At 56.1% G+C, this 25,714-nt stretch overlaps 1 protein-coding gene across 1 annotated transcript in view; it reads left to right on the forward strand.

The window, feature by feature from the left end:
• Positions 1–25,714, forward strand: part of ITGA11 (integrin subunit alpha 11) — a 111,278-nt gene that overhangs the window by 70,619 nt on the left and 14,945 nt on the right. The window contains exons 11-19 of the mRNA XM_040643059.1: positions 6,732–6,876; positions 10,438–10,586; positions 13,713–13,853; positions 14,095–14,298; positions 14,864–14,994; positions 18,403–18,569; positions 19,826–19,968; positions 22,035–22,145; positions 25,115–25,200. Coding sequence (XP_040498993.1) covers positions 6,732–6,876; positions 10,438–10,586; positions 13,713–13,853; positions 14,095–14,298; positions 14,864–14,994; positions 18,403–18,569; positions 19,826–19,968; positions 22,035–22,145; positions 25,115–25,200 — 1,277 coding nt within the window. The remainder of the gene's footprint in view (positions 1–6,731; positions 6,877–10,437; positions 10,587–13,712; positions 13,854–14,094; positions 14,299–14,863; positions 14,995–18,402; positions 18,570–19,825; positions 19,969–22,034; positions 22,146–25,114; positions 25,201–25,714) is intronic.

Genomic DNA, 25,714 nt, shown 5'->3' on the forward strand with positions numbered 1-25,714 from the left:
TACCCTGCGCCCCAGGCGGCCTGTGCGTGCAGGGGCGTGGCCCGGCGCGATGCGGGGAGCGTGTCCAGATGTGCCAGATGCGCTCCCTGTGCAGACTCGGCATCAGATGGCAGAGGTCCCAGGTGGGCGCAGTGTCACAAGCAGCATGCCGTGTCAGAGGCTCTGTGGCGCAGGCCCGGAGCGTCAGGCTGTCACTGGCCCTCCGCACACCTCACCGGGTTCTGATTGGCGAGATGCGCCTGGAACCTCACAGGATCGCCGCAGGGGCAGGGAGTCGGTGTCTGTGACAATGTTTTCTAAACTGTGGAGCCCCGCCTGGGAGCACCGCGTGGTGGGAGCACCGCGTGGTGGGAGGACCGCGGAGCAGAAGTCTGTGTCAGTGGGCATGCTTTGGGCAGACAGGTGTCCTAGCTGTTCCCAGGCTGGCGCCACAGGAGTGTACTTCTGCCTCCTCGTTTGCCAGAGAAGACCTATTGATCCTGCCTTAAACATCCCCTTCATTACCTCACCGATTCCCGTGAGGTGAGTCAGGCAGGATTCCTTGGTCCCAGTCTTCAGAGGAATAAACTGAGTCACACAAAGTCTGAGTGACCTGCTGAAGACATAAGCGAGAAAAACACTAGTCTTAGACTCTTCCTTCCCACTCCAAGCAGCTGCTCCCTTAAAGCTTATGGAATCTAAGGGGGTCTGAGTCAGAAATCCCAAATCGGGGGGCGGGGACATGTGCACAGCAGGCGGCAGGCGGAAGGGCGGAAACCTGACTCACACTCACGCTCCGCTGTTCTAAGCTGCATCTGGACAGGCTCATGCCCTCCCGAACACAGCAAGATATAAATGGAGCTGCCTGTAGTAATAGATCTCCTGTTATATGCACCCAGCACTTAAAACCTTTCCAGGAAATTCCTGTGCCCCATTTCATGCTCAGCACAGCCCTGCTGGGTTGGCAGGCGGGAATAGTCCGTTTTAGGTGGTCAGATCTGCAAATCTTTTCTTCTCTGTGCTGGGCCTTGCGCTGGGTCCCTGCTGCAGGCTCCTGCTTCGAATACTACGGTCCATGTATGCCCAGGAATCAGGGAACCTGAAGAGAAGGGGAGGTTATGACGAGGTTCAGGTATTCAAGACACTGAGATGAGCCCTGAAAATGGCCCAGGCAGCTCAGTGTGTCAAGTGAGATGAGTCCTTGCAGGGTCCGCGGGCTCCCCAGCTGTGCAGGGAAGACAAGGAGCTCGGAGCCCGGCCTGCTATTTAGGTCAAGGTCATGCAGTGCCCTGTGCAGATTCTCCCACGTGTCCAGCTTGTATTCATTCCCGTGGTTGGAGAGATCCGGGTGCCTCTCCCCTCCTCTTCCCCACCCCCAGCTCTTCTAAAGCCCCTGAGTCTTGTGTTGAAGTAACAGGCGTCTGGAAGTTTTTATCTGATAGGACTCTTAAGGAGATGATGATTAAATTTAAACCTGAGATTCTTTTGTACTTAAAAAGAAAAAAAAAAATCCTTCCAAAGCTGAAGGAATGGAGCAACGATGGTGGGCTGTCGGCACTGTGACTGGCCATTGGGTTGCTATTTTAGGGCAGAGAGGTTTCTCAGTGCCGGCCACTGATGCCATCATAATTGGCCACAGCCGTCCTGTCCCTGGGAGTCCAGCTCCACAGCTCTCAGGGTCGGTCAGATCTCTGTGGGGATGGAGAGCAGGTGGTCCAGCCTTTCAGCTTTCCCAGAACCCAGGAAGTCCATGTCCTGGGCTACCTACCGGGCTCCATCCTCCCCAAAAGTGTTTCCACAGACAGATTCAGACAGCTGCTTCCTGCAAATGTGTAAAGAGCCTTCAGCTGCCCCGGGCCTGTTTAGTTATGTCAGAAAGAAAGACCTCTAGTCCTAGGGGAAGAACCCCATAGAATATTCTCAAATAGCAGAGGAAGGGTCCAACAGCTCGTCACCTGGGCTGCTGTTGTCTACCTAGCAAGGAACCCAGCCTTCAAGTGCAAAAGGATAAAAGCCACAAGAGGAAAGAGACTCCAGTGCCCAGGGTAGGAGAGGACACCCCCAAATGTCACCTGGTCACTCAAAGAACCCAATGCCCCAGGCAACAGGAGCCACTGGGGAAACCCAGCTAGAGTCAACCCAGGGAACACTAGTCTTGATTTGCAAAAAGGGGAAAAAGATATTCTGGAAATTAACATCAAGAAGGCCAGCTGTGGATCTCTGGTTAAATTCTAAAACAGATTTTTAAGCCAATGGCTCCATTAGCATTTGGAAATGAATGCAAAGGTCACTAATAGCTGGAGTGGCTTCTGTTAGTCCTGGCTGCCTGCTGAGGTGGTGAACTCCCTGTTGAGCTGGGTAATCAAGAAGAAGCTGCAGGAGTCTGCCAGAAAGCTTACAAAAGGGATCCATACCTCCCAAGGGGGCGTAGACTCTACAAGTCTATAATGCCCGCAGGCCGGGAGGGGAAGCTATGGAGGAAGGCAGGGGCTATAAACAGTCATTGCCCATTGGTGGTGGATGGACGGAGCAGCGGTGCTCCTCTTCTCCGAGGGCTCAGCCGAGGAATTTCACATGGACCTCCTACCCCACGGTCCACACATCTCCCCAACCCCAAAAGTTTCCAGAAGGAAGCAGTTTTATTAGTGTGGGTCCTGTCTACACAAATACTTTGGTGACTCAGGTACCTGAGATGGGAAGAGGCTATTTTCCTTTCACCTACACATGATGACCCAGCAGGACCAGCCCTCTGTTATGTCTGGAACAGGCCAAGGGTGGGGAGCCTCCCACCTCCCCAAGCAGCTGTGCCCTTCCCACAGCGCCCCCTGCGGTTGTGGGCTGGAGAGTTAAGGCTGTTGGCCATTATCGGAGGCTCTGAGCTGCTGAAGCCTTCAGGCTGTAATCTTTCCTAAGGGTTTTAAATCTGAACGAGTTTGGCACCTTTGATTCAACCAAAACCGAAAGAAACTAATCCCTAATGATGATGTGAGGGTGGAAGCTGTAAACTCTATGCCCCCATAGCCCTGAATGGTGGATTCCTCCATTTGCCAGCTGGGGTGTTGGGGTGTCCCCAGGAGCCACCCCGTGTGGCCAGCACATGGGAGCTTGCCGTTCCAGGTTGTCTACAGGTGACTCCTGGTGGCAGGAGTCATTGCCAGTTCACTGGGGGGGCATCTTGTGCCCTCCTTGCCACCATGGCTCCCGGTTTCCAGCACGGTGAAAGGCTTCTTTCCACAGAAAGACTGAGGGCCTGTTTCTGGGTGTCTCCTGCACAACCCTGTCTACACCTCCTGGCACTTGTCCCTTCCTCAGGCTCCTCTTCAGGCTTGTTAAAAATACATCATCTTATGACAGAATCCGAGCCCTTAGTAAAAGTATAATCCATCCTCTCAACGATGTATTTGGCTTAGGAGGGGCTCTCGGCCCTTCTACAGTCACTCTGATGATGGGCACGCAGGCACTAGGGAGCCATGGAGGAGTCTGGGGAGGAAGACAGCACTCAGGGTCTTCTGGGTGGTCTCTGCATCAGCGCACTGAACCAGCAGCCCCCTCCCCCTGCCGGCACCGTCCTGCCTATCCAAAGCCAAGAAGACTTCACACTCTAGCCACCAGGCCGGGGAGTCCCAGCCTCACCCAACTGACTGTTTGGACCCCGATCATTCTCAGCTGTGGGACTGTCCTGTGTATTGTAGGCAGCAGCCCTAGCCACTACCCACCGATGCCATACCGACCCCAACACCACCACTCCCTACCCCTGCTCTGACACCCAAAACCGTTTCCTGGCATTGACAAATATTGCCCCCATTTGGGATCACTGCCCTAGACTATGCTGTTTCCAGGGCTGGGGACACAGACTGGCTGGAACACGGTTTGAGGAGATATGGTCACATGCCCAGGGAGCCTTCAGCTCAGCTGGGAAGGCAAGACTGCTGCAGAGGCTGGGGCAGAAGGCAGCGAAGAGCTGAGCTAGCCGAATCTAATGGCAGCTGCTAGACTCAAGTGAATACAGGTACAGGTTTCCTATAGGGAGGGCACGGACTTGGCCTTGACCATGCCTGCATCCTCATTCCTGCACAGAGCCCCAGAAAAGTCCGTTTTTGCCAAGGGTCCACGGGCAAGGCCACCTGGGCACACCCTGGCAATATCTGGCGGGAGCTCGGGTGGCCCCAGGGGAAAGGAGGCCATAAATCAGGGAGCATGAGACGAGGCTCTTCCCTGGAATGTCCTGCTATTTGTGTTCGAGCTGGGTCTGCCTGCCTGGCTTCCTCTGTCAAGGCTTTGGTCCTTTGGGGGCCCTGCCCTTCCAGATTTTTTCCAAATTCAAAGTGTCGAGGCCCCCCGAGCTGGGGAAAGGTAGTGCCATAGCGAGGCTGCTCTGGTGGTCTTCACTTGCTCTTCCGGCCAGCCCTCAGCCACTGTCCTTGGCGAGGCTCTCCCTGGCAACAGACCCCTCTCAGAAAAGGGCCACCAGCTGGGAGCACAAGCTGCAGTGCCTGCTAGAGTAAAATGACATAAGGCAAGAGCCCGTGAGCCATCAGCCGGCCCCGCACCGCCAGATCCAGGAATCCCAGGGGAATCGCCAAGCCCCACTGGTCGGCATCGGGTCCTCCCCAGCGGAATCCCAGGCATGCCAGTTGATCCAGTCCTCCTCAATACATCGTGGAGGCCTCCAGTCATCTGCAAAGCCAAAAACTCATCTTCCAAGGCCTCTCCATGAAGGAAGAAGCCCTCAGTAGCAAACTCGGACTCAGCCGGAAGAGAGGGGGAGGAGAGAGAGAGGCGAGGCCCACGCATCCCATTCCTCTTAGAGGGTGCTCCGATGGAAACCAGAAGCAGAGTCCAGGGGCTACCCCTGGGTGTTTTCTCCCCTGCCCAACCCACCTCCCTGCTCTAAGTCCTAGCCCTGTCCCAACTTGCTGTGCGGCCTCAGGCAAGTCCCTTTCCCTCTCTGAAGCTCGGATGCCATCTGTCAAGTGCAGATAATGAACATCTGTCCCGCCGGCCTCTCACAAGTAATTGGCTGGATGAGAAAGTACTCTGCAAAGACGGAGCACGGCCCAAGTTCAAGGAGCGCTGGCGGTGACCGTGGGCAGTGCATCTTTGAGGGCCCGGCCCCGATCCCGGCCCGGCAGATGTCAGGCACTCCCAAGCTGAGGCTCACACAGCGTAGGAGGGTAGAGCTAATTAGGAAGTGCGACATTAAACACAACCAAGCGTATCAGACTCTCCAGAGACCAGCTTACTTACAGTCGTAAAAACATTCTGTCTGAACAGTCAGTTCCACTTCCAGAGTATTCCGACTCTTTAAACCTTCTCTAAGATCAGCTTCAGTCTTTAAAGTGCCCCCTGGGAAATGAGAAATGGAAGGTCAGCTTCGGGTTCACGGTCCTGCCCCCTCCACTGCCACCAGTGACACTAGGGCCTGGTGACCCTGCCTGCATGTTCACTCATGGCCCTGATTGTCCCAAGGCCAGAATCATACTTTTCCATTGGCACCATCGCTTTGGAGGGTGAGGGGAGATGGAGTGGGGGGGGGACCTCAAATCCTGCCAACCAGCCAGGATCAGGGAGGCTCAGTGCAGGGAAGACGTGACTTCGCCAGCGAGTGTTCTCCCAGCCCAAAGCTGGGGTACCACCTGCCCAGCCGGAATCGCCAAGGTCACCCAGGAAGGTGGCCCTCCCTGCTTCCACCACCTCCTCAGGCCTTCATCGTCCCTACTCGCTACTCTCCCTCTTCTAAGTGCTTGCTGTTTTTCTTCCTGTGCCCACTGGCTCTGTGGGTTGTTGAAGGAGGCGGGGTGGTGATGGCGAGGGTGCAGAGGCAGCCCAGAGAGGGAGGGGACCCAGTCCTCGGGGACGAACCTGGAGTCAGGAACGGGGAGCCGGCCCCTCGGGGAGCCAGAGCCCCGTCTTCCTGTGCAAACACTGCAGCACCCACTTACCCTGCAACTAAAGACAAGCGTCCTTCCTCAGAGCTTGGGCTGTCGAGGATGTGGCCCTGGCTTATCCATGCAGCCTCATCAGAGTCACTCTGGCCTCTCACTCCACGCTCCAGCCCGTCAAACAGCTTTCAGTTCCTTAAAACCAAAGCCTTGAGACTCTATCCAGCCTCAGGGCCTTTGCGCACTTGTCCCCTCCCCATCCAGGTGTGCAGGTGAGCATCGCGTATTCAAAAGGCTTTTCCTGACCCTCATTTCAATGTAGCCTAAACCTCCCTGTGCTATTTACCTAGCATTTATTGCACTTTGCAACACTCGGAGCTTTGCGAGGGCAGAGACAATATCCCAGCACGAAGCAAGTGGCGGGGACAAAGCAGACACTCGGTGAATTTTTACTGAAGAAATGAAGAAGTAAGATTTACATACAGGGAAGCAACTCAGACACCACAAAGGAATGTGGAGGGAGGCCAAGTGCAGGGGCACGGCTTCAAGGAGTGAAGGAAGGAAGGGAGAGTGACGGGAGATTTCCTACAAGGGGGTGGAAGCCCAAAGAGGAACAGAGGCTGGGTCCTAGAGGTGGAGTCTATTTCTAGAACATTCCTTTGCTTGACCCATTTTGTGCTAAGGATGGGGTGGAAGGCCCTTGGCTCATTCAAAAGTCATGAATCCTGGCTGGAAGTTGTTAAATAATGAGCACAGGAGAAGGTGCCCGAGTGGCTGGCAGGTGTTTCATCGTGCAGAACCTGGTTGCGGCTTCCCAGTGAGGGGCCCCCGGGGGACACGAGCTGATGTGTGTCCCGTCCTCAATGTCAGGACGGGATTCTGTTGGGAGCCGTTGGCGCCTACGACTGGAACGGAGCTGTGCTGAAGGAGACCAGCAGCGGGAAGGTCGTTCCTCTCCGAGAGTCCTACCTGAAGGAATTCCCCGAGGAGCTCAAGAACCATGGCGCGTATCTAGGTAAGAGCCCGAGCTGAGTGTGGCTGGTGGGCGGCAGGCGAGGAGGGACCCAGCGGAACTGCCCCCACATGAGACCAGGGACCTGTGTGTGAATATTCAGTGACTATCCAGGCACAGGTCCGGGGCCATTGCCTCTTCAGCCTGGCCCGTGCCAGGCCCAAGGCAGGTTCTCGATAAACAGGTAGAATAAGTGACAAGCCACGCACCCCTCCCTGAAATTCAGCGGATGCTTCTAGATGCCAGGTCAGCTGTTGATGTGTCTTCAAAGCTTGCTGCCTTGACTGGGGTCTGAGCACGCTGAACTACCCCCCAAGGCATAGTGCGATTATTAATGTCCACGATCAAAGCAGAAGTCACTTCCCATCAAGCACTCCAGAAGCAGACATTAAAGAGAACCACAGATTGTTGGCCAGATGGTGCTAGGTCCCAGCTGGGAGGCCCTAACCCACTGAACCCAGTCACCTCCTGTTCTGTAAGAACCGTGGGCCTGGCCCTCCACGCCAAGGCTGCCAGGGATGATTCCTTTCTGGAAGAGCTGAGCCAGAGCGAAGGACAGCAGGGGATGAAGGGCCAGGGCTCCCATTGTCTCTGAGCCAAGTCGGCCATCTTTGAGGTCACCCATCTTTAATGCCTCCTCAGACCCCACTCCTCCATGAGCCTGGGCCACCCGGAATTGGCGTATCTGTCCACATGTCCATCCTCTCCCTGATGCCCCTGATGTCATTCCCGCCTTTGTCCCTCAGCTCTTCAGCCACCCACCTTGCCTGTGACACTGCCCACGCAGTAGTCACGCCATTTCCCATCCCCGACTCTGGGGCCCTGAGCTAACCACGGACAGAATGCTGGAATCACGACTTGCCTGGGAAATACAGAGGTGTCGGTCCCTAGAAGTCCTCCAACACCACCTGGCGCCAGGGCCTAGGCTCCATTTCATTCGACAGGCATTAAACCTGAACTGTGCCCAGCACCCCCATGGCCGGTGCCCTCCAAGGGTCCTGGTAAGCAGGACCCCGTCTCTGCCTTCCGGCCGCCTCTCAGCCAGGGGGGCAGAGACAGGTGCACAGATACAAATTATAACGCAAGGGGGACCAGAGTGCGGATCCAAGCACAGAAAGGGAGCGATTGGAGCCCCTGCCTTGGCAAACGCCCAAACACTAGAAGAGATGTCAGAAGGACGAAGGCTAGCACCCATTTAACGCAGATCAGTCGTGATGGCTGGCGCTTCTCCCGTGTGCTCAGCACTGAGCTGGAAGTGGGTATCCCAAGTAAGGGATGTGGCGCAGTTGCCGTGAAGCCTTAAATATCAGGGAGATAGCATCAGAGAGTGGGATGAACACAGTGGGTGGGCGTAATCCAGCAGCTAGCACACTCCGGCCCCACTGTGCAAGTGCTGGGGCCTAAACCGTCTCTGAGGCTGGAAGACACCGAATAAACCAAAAAGGTCCAAGAGAAGGAGGGAGGCGTGGAAAGTGCTAGGCCGGTTCAGGACCCAGAAAGTAGAGCGGTGAGGCTGGGGCAGAGGGTAGAGCAGGAAGGGGAGGCAGGTTAGGGCAGGCTGCGGCTGGAGGCCTCCATGCCAGGTTGAGGACGTGGAGCTTTTTCAGGCTAGCTGTAGGGAGATAATGAAGGTATCTGAGTGAGGGGGCAGCAGGATGAATCTCCCCCGCCCCCCGGCCCAGCAGAGCTGTCTTCCTCCTTCCAGGAGACCCCGGTAGGGTAGAGCCCGGCTGAAAATCCCTCACAAGGCCCCACCATCTTGCCTTACCCACAGTCACAGCCTTGGGTGGGGGTTCTGAGGGAATGCCTTCTCTCTTCCTCCTCCCTCTGGGGCTCGTCCGTGAGTGTCTGGGATCTCTGGAAGATTGCTTCCTATGTGCCCCAAGGGAGAGGGCTTTTGGAGGAAGGAGACCGGGAGGCCAGGCTCTCCGCCTCCACACAAGGAAGCCGTACCGACTTCTGGCCATGGGTCTTCCCCTGTCATCTTGTCAGGCCTTCTGGGAGGTCGGTCCAGCTTTCAGGATGGCCCTGCCTGCTGGCCAAAGAACCCCATGGAAACAAGCCAGAGCCAGCAGACTGTGGGAAGCAGGAAGTTCTCCATGCTGCTTGCTCCTTTGAGAGGCGTCTGTTCCCATGACATTCAGCCCTCAAGCCCCTCCCACTACCACTGTCCCTCCTTCTGAGGAAGCCCTGAGCCGGGGAATAATCGAGAACATTTTCAGTAGTGCCGCAGGGGGCTCAAAAGAAAGCTTGGTGGGGCGCCTGGGTGGCTCAGTCAGTTAAGTGTCTGGTTCTTGATTTCGGTTCAGGTCATGATTTCAGAGTCGGGAGATCAAGCCCTGAGTCCGGCTCCGTGCTGAGCGTGGAGATTCTCTCTCCCCCACTACCACCCTCCTCCCCCACAAATTGAAAAGGAACGACAGCAAGCAAGCAAGCTCAGGCCCCCTCCGTAAGGCTGATCCCGCCCTACCCTCATATATTGTGGTTGTGTTAACACATAGCCATATCCACGTATGCTATATCCTGTATCCTGCTTCACTGACCTTTCAAGCCCCGTTCCCCAGAATACACCTCTAAGAGTCCAAAATGTTGTGTGAGAGCACCCATGCTCCCAGCCACTGAATCAACTCGTCTATGCATCCTGCAGCCCCTGCGTAAGCAACCAGTGGCACCGTAGTGGCACTGTTACACACACGCACGCACGCACACACGCACACACGTGGCAGAAGGAGACATCCGTTTGCCAGAAACAGCCCAGGAACTGCCAACAGAGGCATCTAAAAACTGGGGTCCAGTATCTGAGGCCATCTGGCAGAAAGTGGGGCTCTAGGCTCTGCACGCCTCCTGGGCCCTACGTGGGCATCGAGATTCACAGCGATCAGGCAGCCCGGGGACACGGAGTGGTGGCCTTTCCAAAAGATCCCCTGGTTTCCATTTCCTCCTCACTCGAGTAGCGTATGTGTGGCACTGAGAGGAGCCTAGGGGCTCCTGCCTCTGAGTCTGCAAAGTCCCAGGGCTGCAGGCATCACTGGGCCCCATGTCAACACTCAGTGGGGCAGCTCCTTACACCGGGCAGCCAACGCTCTCTTTTTCCGTGAACCGCTTAGCAGCAGGGTACAGGAATGAGGATGATGCTGGCCGGTCCCCGAGAGAGACAATTGGTGGGGATCAAAACCAAAGCCTGCCCAATATGTAATGAAGCCCAGCTCGGGTCCACCATCTCCCTCCTCCCTGCTCCCCATGCACTCGGGACTTGGGACTCTGGCCAAGGAGGGGACATGCCCGTTCTGGGTCAGCAGTGCCTTTTAGCAGCCACCAACCCCCCCGCCCCCGGCTTCCTTGGTGTCCTCCAGCAGGGGGAGGAGTGGTGCATGAATTCTGCCCACCCTCCAACCCCCCCTTCCTGAGCCCTGCCTCTTCCAGGCCCCCCCACTTGTACCTAGATTACCAGCCCTGTGCTTTCACATCTGCTCAGCCTGCCCTGAACGCATTCCCCGGGTGGGCCCATCCTCAGGCACCGCCAAGGACCTGCGGCAGAGACCAGCCTGTTTCCTCCTGTGGCAGGGTACACAGTCACGTCGGTCGTGTCCTCCAGGCAGGGGTGGGTGTACGTGGCTGGAGCACCCCGGTTCAACCACACGGGCAAAGCCATCCTGTTCACCATGCATAACAACCGGAGTCTCACCATCCACCAGGCCCTGCGGGGTGAGCAGGTAATGAAGGGCGAGTCTGGGGGCAGGGGTGCAGTGGGGGGGGCATATGGGAAAGGCTGGGCTGCAGAGGACTCTGGAGCTCAGCAATGCCTCCTCAGCCATCCTTCCCAGTTGTGGGGGAGAAGGGAGGCATACCCCTCCTTCCTACCAGCCTTGGAGCTGGACTGTCCCTTCCCCAGAAAGCCAGGCCCTGGTCCTTGCTGCAGCAAGGGGAGCCTGGGAGAATTTGCTTGCCCCGTTTCGTGGACCTCTTGTCTCTCGCCCCTGACTGCCAGCATCTCTGTATTCAATTGAGAGTTCAGGGCGAGAGGCAGCTGCCGGGGCCCCGAGCATCCTGAGGGACAGTCGTGTTCCTCAAGCCACCTTCACGCTGCCAGCAGCGAGAACAGCGGCACACCCACCCACAGCGGGGCCCCTGGGTTCACCAGGATGCCGCCAGCTTCTTCCCTGCTCCAGGAATGGGAACAATGCAGAATGCTACAGCCGCCAATGCCACGGCCCCGCCCGGGCTGCCGTGGGAATGCGCTGGGTTGCTCAGAGTCTCGTGTCGGATGGTCACGAATACCACTTGCAAAGCTATGAGAAGAGTCACTGGTGGGAGGAAAGACCAGAAAACAGGGTTCTGATCCAAGTCATTCCAACAGCCAAGGAAGATGGTGGTCCTGAGAAGCCACGGAGCTATCTCCTGACCCTTGACAACCTCAAAACGAGCACACACGCACGCACCCACCCCACCCCCCCCCACACACACACCCTCCCTGGCGGCACGCAGCATCCTTGGCCTCCTGGGCCGGAGCTGGGCCCAGGCCCTTACCATCATTCCCAGGCCCTTACCATCATTCCCAGCTCACCCGCAGCTCTGTGGAGCCAGGGACAGCGCTGTCTCTTGCACCTTTTAGTGCCCTCGGCCTGTCACCATGAGCACAAGCTCCTCACCGGGTCTAACCTAAATCCCTCTAGCTGCAGGAAGCCATCCTTCCACCACTCCTCTTCCCGTCTCAAGGGCACTGGCAGACCAGGGCCCTGCTCTCTCCCCCCGCCTCCATCCCACCTTGCCCACACTCTGCCCGGGGCGGCTCTTCCGGGAATCCAAGGCTAGACCTCGAGAGCTGGAGGGAATTTGCTGATGAATTTATGACATTTTTACTGCCCGGTTCCGCCTCCAACATCCGAACGAGAAACCGCAGTGCTGAAGGCAGCTAAATTAAGTGGATTCCAAATCACCGTGACCCACATAGCTGAGGCCACATATTTAAACAAAAGTCTCCCTCCCTCCTCCCCTACTTGCTCTCCGTCTGCCTCTTAATTACCTTAGGTAGGGATAGCTCTTCCCTCGCCCACCCCCGTGTTGAGATTTCCGTTTTCCTCTCTTCTGTGTTTCCATCTCACTCCTCAGTTAAAAGCTTTTAATACTTGCGATAGATTTCTCCTGAAACAGCCTAAGCCAGGAGGCGGCTGGGGGAGGGAGTGTCAGGGGCCCGGGTGTCAGACAGGAGTTTCAACCCTGTTTGGCTGTGGCCAGCCTTGTGACCTTGGGCAAGTGACTCAAATTGGCTGAGCTTCAGCTCGTCCCCGTAAAATGAGGACAGTGATCTCTCTTAAGGTAGCGAGAGGCTCACGCGAGCCAGCTGAGGCTGTAAAGCGCGTCACACCAGGCTTGTCCGTGGAAAGTGTTCCTCTGTTCTTCCCAAGTGACCCACTGGTCCAGTAAATATTTATTAAATTTATTATATTATTATCATACCCAGGCCTGAAGGGGACACAGCAGGCACAATGTCCACTCTCCGTGGGGGGAGCAGTGCTGGTATGGGGCTGGGGGAGCATCGAGGAGGGGTACCCATTGCAGGCAGGGCAGGGCAGGGCGGGAGTCTAACAGGAAGTGACCTGAAGATGATAGACATGATTGGGGAGGGAGAAAGGGAGAGGAGTGCAGACAAGAGAAAACTATGTTCAGAGGGAAGCCTGGAACCCAGCCAGGGTCTCGGGCTTTTGGAGAAATCACTGGGAATGTCCGGAGAGAGTGTGGGAGCCCAGGGGTGGGGGTGGGGGACACAGAGACTAGTGGGGGTGGGAGGCGGGTCCAGCAGGGTCACGCTGAAGAATTTGGACTTCCCCCTGCACCCCCTCCGAGAGCAAGGGAATGGTGTGGTCAGCTGCTAGAGGCCATTCCGGCTGTCCGTGGGGTGGACTGCAGGGGGAGGCAGGGGCTCCTTCGGCAGGCACCTCACCTGGGAAAGAAGCAGCAGAGGAGGGAAGTAGCGGACTCAGGACAAGTTTGGTGCACACCAGGCAGGAATTGCTGGGAGTCTGCGGGTGGGAGAGGTGGCGGTGGGGCCAGGGAGCACCCTCAGGTTTCAGACTGAACAAGTGGATGGCACCCTCACTGAAGTGGGGGGCACGGCACCCAAAGGGGGAGAGCTCAGCGGGTGCTCAAATGCTGGAAAGAAACCATAATTCCCCGTCGAGGTGCTAATCCCAGAGTTCTTCATAACATTAAACATTGAAACGAGCCAAATTCCCATGAGAGTCTTGATTATACACATGTGGCCCATGCGGGTTTTGGAATATTACAGAACCACCGAAGATCAGATTGTGGGGAAAAAATATAACACACCATGGAGACACTGCTCATGATCCATTGTTTGATTTGAAAATCATATATAAGCTATCTCTGTATTACGATCCCAGATTGTGAAAGTAAAACTGTATACACACACACACGAGCCCCACACACCCTGGACAAAACAGACTAGACAAAAATACATTCAAACGTTCATGGGCGTTCTAGCTGGATGTTGGGACAGCGGGTGACTTTTATCTTCTTCTTCAGACCTTTTTCTGATTTTGCTCATTTTTGCCACGAGACTGTTGTTCACAAAGAGAACAAATGGTAGTCAATACAATTAACCAATGGAAAGAAAGAAGGGGAGAGGGGTGGATGAAAGAAGGAGGAAAGAGGGCAAGGCGGGACCTGGTGAAAACAGGTGGGTCCCGTGGAGTGGGGGCCGGGGGACGGGGGTGAGAAGAGAGGACCCTTCTCTTTGTTCACCCAGATTCCGAGTGGAAGGGTGCCCCTGGCTCCCCGCACAGCCCAGCCCACTGCCCTCTCCCATCCCTGTGCTGCAGATAGGCTCCTACTACGGGAGTGAGATCACTTCAGTGGACATCAACGGCGATGGGGTGACCGACGTCCTGCTGGTGGGCGCCCCCATGTACTTCAGCGAGGGCCGAGAGCGGGGCCGAGTGTACGTCTACAACCTGAGACAGGTACTGCTGCGGTGGGGGGCACCTCGCCCCTGCCTTCGCTCGGGTGTCCGTGAGGAAAGCGGGGCCACCCCAGAGAGACCAGCGCCCGCTCGCTGAGCCAGGCCGGGGACAGCAGGACCCTCCTCTGTCGCCGGGCTTGGGCAGCCAGAGAGGGGGTTCCAGGAGGGACATGGGGTGCAGACAGGGGGCTGCCGGCCCTTGCCGCACCCGCCTGAGCCTTGTCCCACCCCTGGTGCTGCAGACCCGGTGTGTTTATAACGGGACGCTGAAGGATTCCGACAACTACCAGAATGCCCGATTCGGGTCCTCCATCGCCTCGGTTCGGGACCTCAATCAAGATTCCTACAACGATGTGGTGGTGGGAGCCCCTCTAGAGGACAACCACAGGGGAGCCATCTACATCTTCCACGGCTTCCAAGCCAGCCTCCGCAAGACGCCGAAGCAGGTAGGGCGCCCCGGGAAAGGGCTGGAGCCGGCCCAGGGGTCCTGGCCGCGGGCGCTCGGGCAGCCCGTGCGGGAGTCCCTTCTGTGCCCTCCTGCAGGAAAGGATTCCAATCTGTCCTAGCTCTACTTGCCTCAAGTCGGGATTTCGAAATGGGTGCTTTTGTCTTCGGGGCGTTCCCATCACCCTTGTGGGCACCCTCTCCCTGCTTAACCTTGTCTCCCCCGCAACAATGAAACCCCAGGGACCCGAACCTCACTGCCCCCGCACACGCACACGCGTGCAGTGGACTGTGAGTGGAGAAGGCCCACGTGGGCTTGCTCTTCTCTGGAAATGCCGCGTGCGGGAAACCCTGCTCCCCTCGAGAGGGACCCATCTCAGCTCCCATGCCCTCGGGGTTGTCATTTTTGCCTACGTATTTTCTTAATAAGGTAGTCTAATAGACCACGGTCAGAGATGCCAGGGGTGGGGGCGGGGGGTAACATGTACTCACCCTCCAGGGCTTCCCTGAGGGTCAGCCCGCCCCGCCCTGTGCTAAGCTGTGTCCGGCTCTCCCCACTTCCTGCAGAGAATCGCCGCCTCCGACCTGGCTCCGGGCCTCCAGTATTTCGGCTGCAGCATCCACGGGCAGTTGGACCTCAACGAGGATGGGCTCGTCGACCTGGCGGTGGGCGCCCTGGGCAACGCTGTGATTCTGTGGTTGGTTCTCCTGCTTCTCTTGGCTCTCGGGCTCTCCTGAGGGTCATGACGGACACCGGGTTTTAAAGATCCACTTTAGGACCTTTGTCCCTTTCTTTAATCATTGTCAACCCAACTCACCCCATTCTTATCCTCTCCTGATGGTATATTTCCTTTCTGTGGAATCGCTGTAAGTTGTTTGGGAGTCCAAATCCGCCTTCCCAACAGCCTTCTAAGATTTTAGAGCAATCCGGCATCCCAAAGCCTCTCTGAGGATTTGGCCTAAAAGTTCTGACTGTTCGGGCATTTCTTCCCCCTTCAGCTTTTCAAGCTCCTTAAAGGACAGGCTGAGGATATTCTTACCTGCTGGGGGGATCTCCCTTCTCCCCGAGTGTGACAGAATGTTTCTGCCCGGATCTCTTTCCTCCAAACCCCTCCGGGCTCCTCATTTCCTCTTCCAGGGCCTCACCTCTGCACGATCCCATCAGATATTTGCCATATATCTGTACGCAGGGGCTTTCTTTAGCAGTTGAAGCCTGCAGCTTAAAAAAAAAAAAGCCTTTCTTAAAGTCCCTATAGTCCCTATATTTTACCATGGGATGTGTTGGCTACTTTTGAAGCCAAAGAACTGTTTACCTTTTCATTTATTTTTTTTTTAAGATTTTATTTATTTATCCGACAGAGAGAGAGACAGCGAGAGAGGGAACACAAGCAGGGGGAGTGGGAGAGGAAGAAGCAGGCTCCTAGCGGAGGAGCCTGATGCGGGGCTCGATCCCAGAACGCCGGGATCACGCCCTGAGCCGAAGGCAGACGCTTAACGACTGCGCCACCCAGGCGCCCCTACCTTTTCATTTATGTTGGTGATCTATTTTTCACTATAAATCCAATAACTTAAAGAAACATGATACCGAAAAAATCTTTCAGGCTTTCATCGGCTTAATATTAGCGCTATGTGCATTTGGGCTTTTTTCCTACCGATTTTCTGCCATCTGCATATACGTTTATATAAGCACAGTCATATTTTTCATACGACTTTAAAAAGACGTGAAAAAAAAATAAATAAAAAATAAAAAGACGTGAAACCAAGGTAGCCCACGACGTCACAGGGGGAGTAAAGGAGTGGACGTGCTCTCAGTCGTCAGAAATATTACAGCCGGCTTAGGGGATGTCTTAGCCCGGGTTCCCTGGAAAACAGGGCCCTAGACTAGAGCTCATGCGTAATGCTTTGGGAGAAGCCTCATCCCTGAGGCAGAAGTGGGGGCCAGGGACGCTGGAACAGAAAAGAGGAGCAGTGTGAGTGGGGGCCTCCCTGCGCCCGCGGGGGCCTCACCATCAGCACCACTCCTTGCTCGCGGGATCTCCAGCGAGGGGCGACACACCTCAGCTTCTTGCAACAGACTATCGTACCGGAGGAGGGAGGGCCGTGTATCTGGGGGGGGGGGGTCCCTCTATCCCTCGTGGTGTCCCCTGGCCCTCTAAAGGCCGCCCTGGGCTGCCGTGCTGGGGGCTCATGGATCTATGGGGGTGGCAACAGCAACAAGCACAGCTTGGGGGGTAAAGGTGTTCCCAGGAAGCAAGACAGCTGCCTAGGTCCCAGGGTAGGAGGTAGACATGGCCTAGCGGGTCAGTAGGGTGACACAGACACTGAGTCCAGGAAACAAGAGACACACACACCCCCCAAGAGAGTCAGTCTGGCGCAGAGGACCCGTTCGAGCTCTAGCTTTGGAGGTCTAAACCCAAGCGCTACCTTAATAGCGATGAAACTGTGGGCCAGAACCTTCTGGGAAGACCGCGCTCAAACCCCATGGATCTCAAGCTGCCCCATTAGGATCACCTGGGGAGCTTCTTCTCCGGTTTTTTCTATTTGAGTATAGGCGATGCGCGTATTCCATTAGTTGCGGGTGTAGAGTCTGGTGATTCAGCAAGTGGATACGTTAGGCTGTGCTCGCCATAAGCGCAGCCGCCGTCGGTCACCACTCGCTATGACAGTATCAGTGACCGCACTCCTCATGGGGTGCCTGGCATCCCCAGGACTTAGACATTCCACCGCTGGAAGCCTGGACCTCCCACTCCCCGCCACCCACTTTGCCCATCCCCCCACCCCTTCCCCTCTGGGAACCCTCAGTCTGTTCTCTGTGTTCATAGGACTGATTCTGCTTTTTGTTTGTTTGTTTGTTTATTCGTTTGTTTTTTAGATTTTTCGCATATGACTGCAATCGTATGGTATTCGTCTTTCTCTGTCTGACTTCCTGCACTTAGCGTCATATCCTCTAGGTCCACCCATGTTGGCCCAAAACAGGGCGCTTTGCAAACAGGCTTTACCCAGACCACTTAAAACAGAATTTCTAGGGAAGGGGCCCAGGCAGCAGTCAGCTTTAAAGACTCCCCAGGTATTTGTCTCCAATGGGCAGCCAAACTTGAAAACCACCGATGTAAGCTGTTATGTTTCCACAGCACTCTACACTGTCAAAGGGCCCCTCTCACTGACCCCCTTTGAGTCCCACATCCCTCTCAGAGGGATCATGGGACATGCCCAAGATTCTTCAGGAACCAATGGAGCCAAGACTCAAATCCGAGACCCCACACAGCGCAGGGAGGAGGCACCAGCCCCCTTACGCTAGAAACAGGGCATCAGCACAGATACTCACTTGAAAATTCCAAAGCATCTAAATCACACTACATACTTGCTTCTTTTTATATAAATGCGTGGTTTGGAGAGGCAGTACACTTCCTCCTCTGATGATGTTTTCTTAGACCAATAGAAGAATAAATTTGCATTTTCATGACTGCCCATAGGGTAGTGTTGGGTGGATAGGTGGGGAATCAACAACAGGGAGGGGTTCTCCGCTTTGGCTGCACATTGCAATTCCCCGGGAGCTTTAACACCTTGCTCTTCGGAGTTTGGTCCTGGACCAACAGCAACAGCATCACTGAGGACTTACTGGAAATGCAGAATCTGTGCCAGCCTACGGGTCAGGGTCTGCATTTTAAAGATACCACCCACTGCCCTGGAGATGCGCAAACATTATAATTTGAGAAGCACGGCTTTGAGACATGTTGATGCCAATTCTGATTTGATTTGACCTGGAGGGCAAACTGGGCATCAGGATTTTTTCAAAACTCTTCCGATTATTCTAATGAATGTCTAGGGCTGGAATGGGGAGACACAAGGAGGTCAGTATGCTCTGAGGCGAGGACAGCCACTGGGACAAGGTGAAGGGCTGCCTCCGGGGGCTAGGTGCCTGCCCTCCATCCACCCATCACTTTTTTGCCCAAACTTTAACATCTGGGGCCCCTGTCTGCCCTCCCCCAAAGGTTTGCAGAGTCCATTTCCATCTGCGGTCCCTCTTCTCCCCCTTCCCCCCCCAACCCCCCATCCCAGGGGCACCAGAGTGCCCCACCCCCCAGCTACTTCTTCCTCGGCTCCAGGTCCCGTCCGGTGGCTCAGATCAACGCCAGCCTCCACTTCGAGCCGTCCAAGATCAACATCTTCCACAGAGACTGCAAACGCAGCGGCAGGGACGCCACCTGCCTGGCTGCCTTCCTCTGCTTCACACCTGTCTTCCTGGCACCCCATTTTGAAACGGACACCGTCGGTAAGCCAGGCACCCCCCTCACTGCCCCCCCAGCCCCAGTCTCCCCTGTGGACTTTGGGATCACTCTGCTTCAAAACCTGGGCTTCTGGGAGACGGGTTTTAAGGGCCAGGTGGCACCTCAAACCACCTTGATGACTACACTTGCTGATCTAATTCCGAGGAGCCAGAAAGGGACATCCCCCCCAGGGTGAGGATGGCAGTGAGCAGCCGTGACCAACAAGGGAGAGGCCAGGGGAAGAAGGAAATAGATGGAGTGCAAAGTTTCGATGGGAACAGGGAACTGGGAGCAGGGTAGCAAACTGGGGCAGCCTGGATGAGGAGGGAGAGTCAGAGCCGGGAGAGGGAGCAGGAAACAGGAGGGTCAGACAGACGCTGCCCCCAGTCACAGCGGTCACGGCCCAGAGTGCCCTTCTGAGGATTGTCACTTCCAGCCCACGTGGCAGCCCTGGGCCCATGCGGCCCCACGAAGTGACGGCTGCTGGTTCTGGGACAGGACTGGGCCCGGGCAGGAAATTGGGATTTCCAAAAGCTTCTTCTTAGCCAAGGAACAGGGCCCACCAGAAGGGTGGGGGTGGGGTGGGGATCAGGGAGAGAGAAAGGCCAGCCTGGGCAGCTGGGGTCTTCTTTCCCCTTCTATCTGGAAAAGGAGAAAGGTGCGAGAACCTGGCGGAACCCAGAGGGCTGGCTGGGGTCCAGGCGAAGAGACGAAGCCTTTCCTGGCTGTAGCAAAAGATCGGCCAAGGAGGCAGGGAGGCTGCAGGCCTTAAACCCCAGAAGAGGAGCTGGTGGGAGGGGCTCGTGGGGTGGGAACTTCCGCCTGTGGAGGCTCTGAGTCAGGCCGGACAGGACCCCTGAGCCGAGGGCAAGCCCTGAAGGTGAAGGAAAGGAGAGCGGGGGAGGTCCAGGACTGCAGCAGGGGCTCCAATGAGGGCAACGCCCTGGCCCCTCGTCCTCTTCCACCATGTTCATTTCTCCTGCATTTGTTCCTCTTTCTCTTTCTCATCACTCCTCCTCCTTCTGCCTCTCTTCTCTTTGGTTCCTTCTTTTTCTCCTTTCTCACTGCATCACTTGCTCTCTGCACCGGAGTTTCCCACCCACACTAGGCCTCATGAGGGGAGAAGAGCAGCTCTTCCCTGGTCAGCCTGGAGGGCTTCCTGGAGGAGGCTGGCTTTCAGGAGGCTCTCTTAGAAGACAGGCAAAGAGTCTTGGGTGGACCCATGGCTCCACCTTCCTCGTTTCGCCCTCTCCTTCTCCAGGCATCAGGTACAATGCTACCATGGATGAGAGGCGGTATGCGCCGCGAGCCCACCTGGATGAGGGTGGGGACCGATATACCAACAGAGCCGTCCTGCTCTCCTCCGGCCAGGAACACTGTGAACGGATCAACTTCCATGTCCTGGTGAGCCTGACACCCAGCAGCCCCACCAGCAGGGACCGAGCTCACACAGGGAGGGGACACAGGGCTGAAGAGGTGCTGCCGCGGGAGACGCAGAGAGCTCAGCAGGTGCCGGGCTGGTTCCGAGCCCCCAGCAGACCTCGGGAGGCCCAGCCAGGGTGCAGCGTCCTGGACCTTGGCCCCCCCACACTCATGCCCCAGACAAAAGGCTACTGGGACATGCTATCTACCACCTTGCAGTACCCTCTCCGACATCCCTTCTTCCCCAGCACTCAGATGCCCACTCTTCCTCAGCAGGGCGTGAACTCTGAGGAGGGAGGTGGGCTCCGTGAGGTCTCACAGAGGCAACAGGGGTCAGGCCGCAGGGACCGTGGCCAGAGGGGATGGAAGCAGGCATTGGCTAAAGCTGAGGACGAGCTAAGACAGGCGGGTGGTGGGGGCGAGCCAGGAGGAGGAACCAAGAGTGGCTGCCTGGCAGAGGTGGAGAACCCGCAGGGGCCAGGTGCCTGGTTTTACGGATAAGGAAGAGGAGGAGAAGTTTGCCCCATCCAGAAACTCCAAATACCCAGGCCGCAGCTCCGGCCTTGGAGACGCAAGCAGGGGGCACTCGGGGGGCACTCGGTGCCTACGAGCCCCCTGCAGTTCAAAGGCCAAAAGTCAGAAAAATGAGCAGATGTGGGAAGTCCTGTGTCTGTTAATATGTGGCCCCCTCTGCAGTGTTTGTGTGCTGCTTCTCAAAGTGTGGTCCCCGGACCAGCAGCAGCAGCCCCATCACATGGGAACTTGTTAGAAATTCATGGTTTTTTTTTTTTCTAAGATTTATTCATTTGAGAGAGAAAGAGAGAGAGAGAGTACGCACAAGCGGGGAGGGGGGTAAGAGGGACAGAGGGAAAAGGAGAAGCAGGCTCCACACAGAGCAGGGAGCCCCACGTGGGGCTCGATCCCAGGACCCCGAGATCATGACCTGAGCCAAAGGCAGACACCCAACAGACTGAGGCCCCAGAAATGCCTATTTTCAAGCCCATGCCAAACCCACTGAATCAAGAGTTCTGGGGGTGGGCTTGGCCCTCAGTGTGTTGCTGGGGCCCCCTGACACAAGCTCAAGTTTGAGAGCCGCTGCCTTGATACGAAGAAGCCCATCACATCAGGGTTTGGGTTCCACACGGGAGATTTATAGGCATCTCTAAGTGTCTCCTTCTTTACCCTCTGCACCTGGACCCAGCCCCTGTTTCGCTCTCACATTTGTTCCTTCGTTGATTCGGCATGCTGGTGAAGGCTGTCATAGTGCTGGGGCTGGGCCGGGAGCTTCTTTTTTTTTTAATGATTTTTTTATTATATTATGTTAGTCACCATACAGTATATCCCCGGTTTCCGATGTAAGGCTCGATGATTCATTAGTTGCGTATAACACCCAGTGCACCATGCAATACGTGCCCTCCTTACTACCCATCACCGGTCTATCCCATTCCCCCAACCCCTCCCCTCTGAGGCCCTCAGTTTGTTTCTCATAGTCCATAGTATCTCATGTTTCATTCCCCCTTCTGATTACCCCCCCTTTCTTTATCCCTTTCTTCCCCTACCGATCATCCTAGTTCTTATGTTCCATAGATGAGAGAAATCATATGATAGTTGTCTTTCTCTGCTTGACTTATTTCACTTAGCATTATCTCCTCCAGTGCCGTCCATGTTGTAGCAAATGTTGAGAACTCGTTCTTTCTGATAGCTGAGTAATATTCCATTTGGGCCGGGAGCTTCTGAAGGAGGGAGGCCGGCACACGGAGAGAGTCCAAATGCTGCGCGAGAAGTGCCGGGCTGCGCACACGGGGTGGTGGGTGCTGCCTGGCTCCCCCGAGGCCGAGGCACCAGGTGGTAGGTGCCCAGCCTTGAAGGCCGCAGGGGGCTTGCTGAACCTCCAGCCACCCAGCCCTCTCCTCCATCCTGGCCTCGTCCTGAGGCCGACAGGGAGGCTGCCCTCCCACCTGGGGGAAGTGGACGTTTTCTCTCCATGTCCGGGCCCAGAAACGGGTGCTCTGTGCACCCTCACCCCGTCCTCATCTCCTCCCACACAGGACACCGCTGACTACGTGAAGCCAGTGACCTTCTGGGTGGAGTACTCCCTGGAGGATCCCGACCACGGCCCAGTGCTGGACGACGGCTGGCCCACCACCCTCCGAGTCTCGGTATGTCCCCGATCACAGGGTGCACAACCTGGCCGCTCCATCCCCATGATCCCCACCACCTCCCCGAAGCCCAGACCCAGAGTGTGCAGGGTACAAAAGATCTTTCCCTACCACACCCTCCCGTCTCCCGCCCGGTGACCCCCCCGCACAACTCCTTCCCTCCTCCCTTGTGAACACATTGAGGGGAAGGACCGGGCCTTTCCTGTTCGAGGATCCCCCGTATCGCCAGCATAGGGTGGGCACTGGACAGTCCTGGAGAATCCCAGAACCAGAGGGACCTTAGGTCTCAATCACCTGCCTCCCTCCTGTACGGGTGAAGGCCCTGGAGGCCAGAGCAGGGGATCCAACCACCTGGAGCCTGCTCTGTGGTCCGGCCCACTCAACCACAGTTCCTCATCCCCGGCTCTAGGGGCATGGAACTTTCTGGTATGGAACACTCACATGCTCCTCCCACCTGCAACTCCACCGACATCCCACTCACAGAAAAGATCGCAGTTTGGTTCTGCCTGAGCTCTGCGGGGAGAGCAGGCGAAATTTGTAAAATGTACTATCTAATTCCTGACCCTTGAGGAACAGCAAGGCTTCTGAAATCCCCTCTCTGCTCCCATTCACCCCCCTCCCCCGCCCTCCCAGACCCCACCACCCAGCCCTTGAACCTCACACCTTCCCTCTTTTCTCCTGTTTCTGCTTCACCAACGTCTAAGAGAGGCTGTCTTACCCAGTTCTAGAAGGGGGGCGGGGAGGGACCGGCAGGGCTGGAGTCGTCGTCAGTGAGCTGATCAGCTGGGTCACTACTGTCCCCCACCGCAGTAATTACAGGGCCACCAGGGCGAACGAATGAGAACCCGCCACGCGATCCACGAGCGAGTCGAAGCCCATGCTGCAGATTGACGCGCAGGGCTCGCTCTGCCCCACACTGACGATCCCCGTGCAGGCTGCCAGTTGGGGCTGGAGGCCAGGGCGAAGACAGGAGTGAGCTCAGAGCAGGTGTCACCGGGCATCCAGATGACAGGCAGGAAGGCTTCCTGGAGAGGGTGGCTTTTGGCCGGACCCTAACGAATAGACCAGATTCAGATACGCGGGGACGGGAAGAGTGGGCTTCCACTCCAGGAGAGCTGACGGTAGAACCAAGGGATGGCGGTGAGAAAGGCAGGCTGAAGGGAATGTGTAGAGAAAAGAATTTAAAAGGAGGAATAATCTGGGTCCTATTATCCAGGGCTTCGGGTAGCAGCTACATTTCTAAAAAAAATCTTGTTAATCTGGATGTCTAGCCCCCAATTTCTAGCAAACGAGAAACACTCTGCCCAGCACTCTTCTGCAAATCCTCCCGTGGCCTCCACTCGGCGCTGGTCTAGCGCCGCCGTCTCGCCTCCTGGGGAACGAGCTGTTCCACGTAGTTGAGTGTAGCAGTTGTTTATCACATTAATTATTCCTTTTCATCAGCCGGAGAGAAATGTTTCTGAAGGTTATAGGACAGTTTGCACCCTTAAAAAGCAGGAGGCTGGGTGGGGGTGGGGAGGTCTTATCGGAGACTTGAAGTCACCCAGGCAACCTTGGGTGCTTGGGTACAGTGAGGCCCCCGGGGCTACCGGTGTTTTTTCCACTGCGTCCCTTCGCTGGACGGCCTCACGCCGCCCTACTTTGTACAGCTCTGCTGCCTTCTCTGCTGGCTGCCATGTGCCTGCTTCCGGCTGCAAATACACCGGGCGGTGGGCAAGCTGGGGGCTGTGTGTGGACGTGAGCGAGACTGAGCTCGCCTTTGAGAAAAGCCCATGAACTTCAGACCTGTGCAGGCTTTGCTTCCCCTCCCGCCGGGTGTCGGCTGTGGCCTTGGGAGGGACAGCTGTAGTCAGCTCCAGCCCTGAACGCCCAGCTGCTTGCTGAGCCCTTTGACCCAGAAGGACCCCAGGTGCTTCCAACTCCATGTGCCCCAGAACCGAGCTCAACTCCACCCCTCTGTTTATAAATGAATGGTGCAGCCCTTCTTCCAGACAGTAACAAAGGATCTCGTCCAACATCCTGGGCCCCGTGGCCCCTTAGCGCAGATGAACTCCAGGTCCTATGGACCCCACCTCTGGCGGCCCGACCCTGTCGTCTTCTCTCCACACCCAGTACCCCTCCAACACCGTCATCATACTTGCCCGAACACTGAAGCAGCCTTCTCAGGGGTCTCCCTGACTCTAGCCTTGATCCCTCCAGTTCATCCACCCACGGCAGCCACAGGGAACCCTAGTGTGCAGGTCTGACAGCATACTCTGCTGCCTACAGCAGTGATTCCTATCAGCTGCAAGGAACCACCCCAAGGCCCTATAAGAACTGACCCCACCCCTCTCTCCATCCTCTCCACCCCCAAATACAGCAACCCTAAACCACCCATCATTTCCCAACCTCACCATGCTGCTTCATGCCTCAGGACCTTTGCACAGGCTTGTCCAGCTAACATGGTCATCCTTCAGAACTCTGACCTACCGTCTCTTCCTGAAGGCTTCTCTGACCATGTACAGGCCAAAATGACTGTTTCCTCCCCTCTACTTCTCCTATTCCTCATACAGATTTCTAATTTTTTTGCACATTTCACACTATAATTATTTATTCACACACCACTCTTCCCCATGAGCTGAGAGCAGAAGCTGTGTCTCCCTCATCCTCTACCCCCAGTACCTAAAACCTTGCCCCCAACACAGATGATCTGCAAACACCCGCTGGGTGGGTGTGGGTATTCTGTGCTGCCGGCTCAGCTGAGAACCGACAGAGACCCGGGAGGAGTTGAGTTCTGAGTCATGTTTTAAAGAAGGGACTATCTATGCCAAAGCATGAGAAATGGCAGGGTGGTGTCTGTGAGGAGGGCAGAGAAGACAAAGGCTGTGTCTAGTGTGGTGGAGAGAGGAGCCGGCACGCTGTCGGGGGGAGGGCTGGCCGGCAGGAAAGAGGACCACCCCGCCACCCCGCCCTGGCTTTCCCTGGTGCAGGTGCCCTTCTGGAACGGCTGCAATGAGGACGAGCACTGTGTCCCTGACCTCCTGCTGGATGCCCACAGCGACCTGCCCACAGCCATGTGAGTTGGCTCCTCCTTGCCCCACCCTGATTCCTTACGTTCCCTGCTAGAAGATCTGGGGCTCCCCGGGCACTGGATTTCCGCCTGAGCATCATGCTTGGAGGCAGCTTAGATCAAATACTGAACTTGGAGCCTGGGTCTAGCCCAGGCTCTGCCTTTAATTCCTGTGTGACTTCAGGCATGTCCCTTCCCTCTCTCGGCTTGAGTTACTTCCTCTGCAAAATGAAAAGTACTCTTCTATCCAGGCTCCTCAAACGTCATTTAGGATAAGGAATCCTTTCTTTGCAGTCTTTACTACCAAGCACATCAAAGGCGGAGACTAGGACTGTGATCCTGGTTGCTCACCCTCCAAGCCCCCAGCTGGGTGACCTGTGCAGCCCAGTGAGGACCACTTGAGCTAAGAGGACTATCAGAGTATCAGCAGGGTGCCCACAATCTCCTGGAAGAAAAAAAAAAAAAAGTAGCATGCAAGGAAAAGTAATGAAAAATGTTCTCTTTGAAATTTATGTCATTT

The sequence above is a fragment of the Ursus maritimus genome, unplaced genomic scaffold (genome assembly GCF_017311325.1).
Source record: "Ursus maritimus isolate PB19 unplaced genomic scaffold, ASM1731132v1 scaffold_27, whole genome shotgun sequence".
Taxonomy (NCBI): Eukaryota; Metazoa; Chordata; class Mammalia; order Carnivora; family Ursidae; genus Ursus; species Ursus maritimus.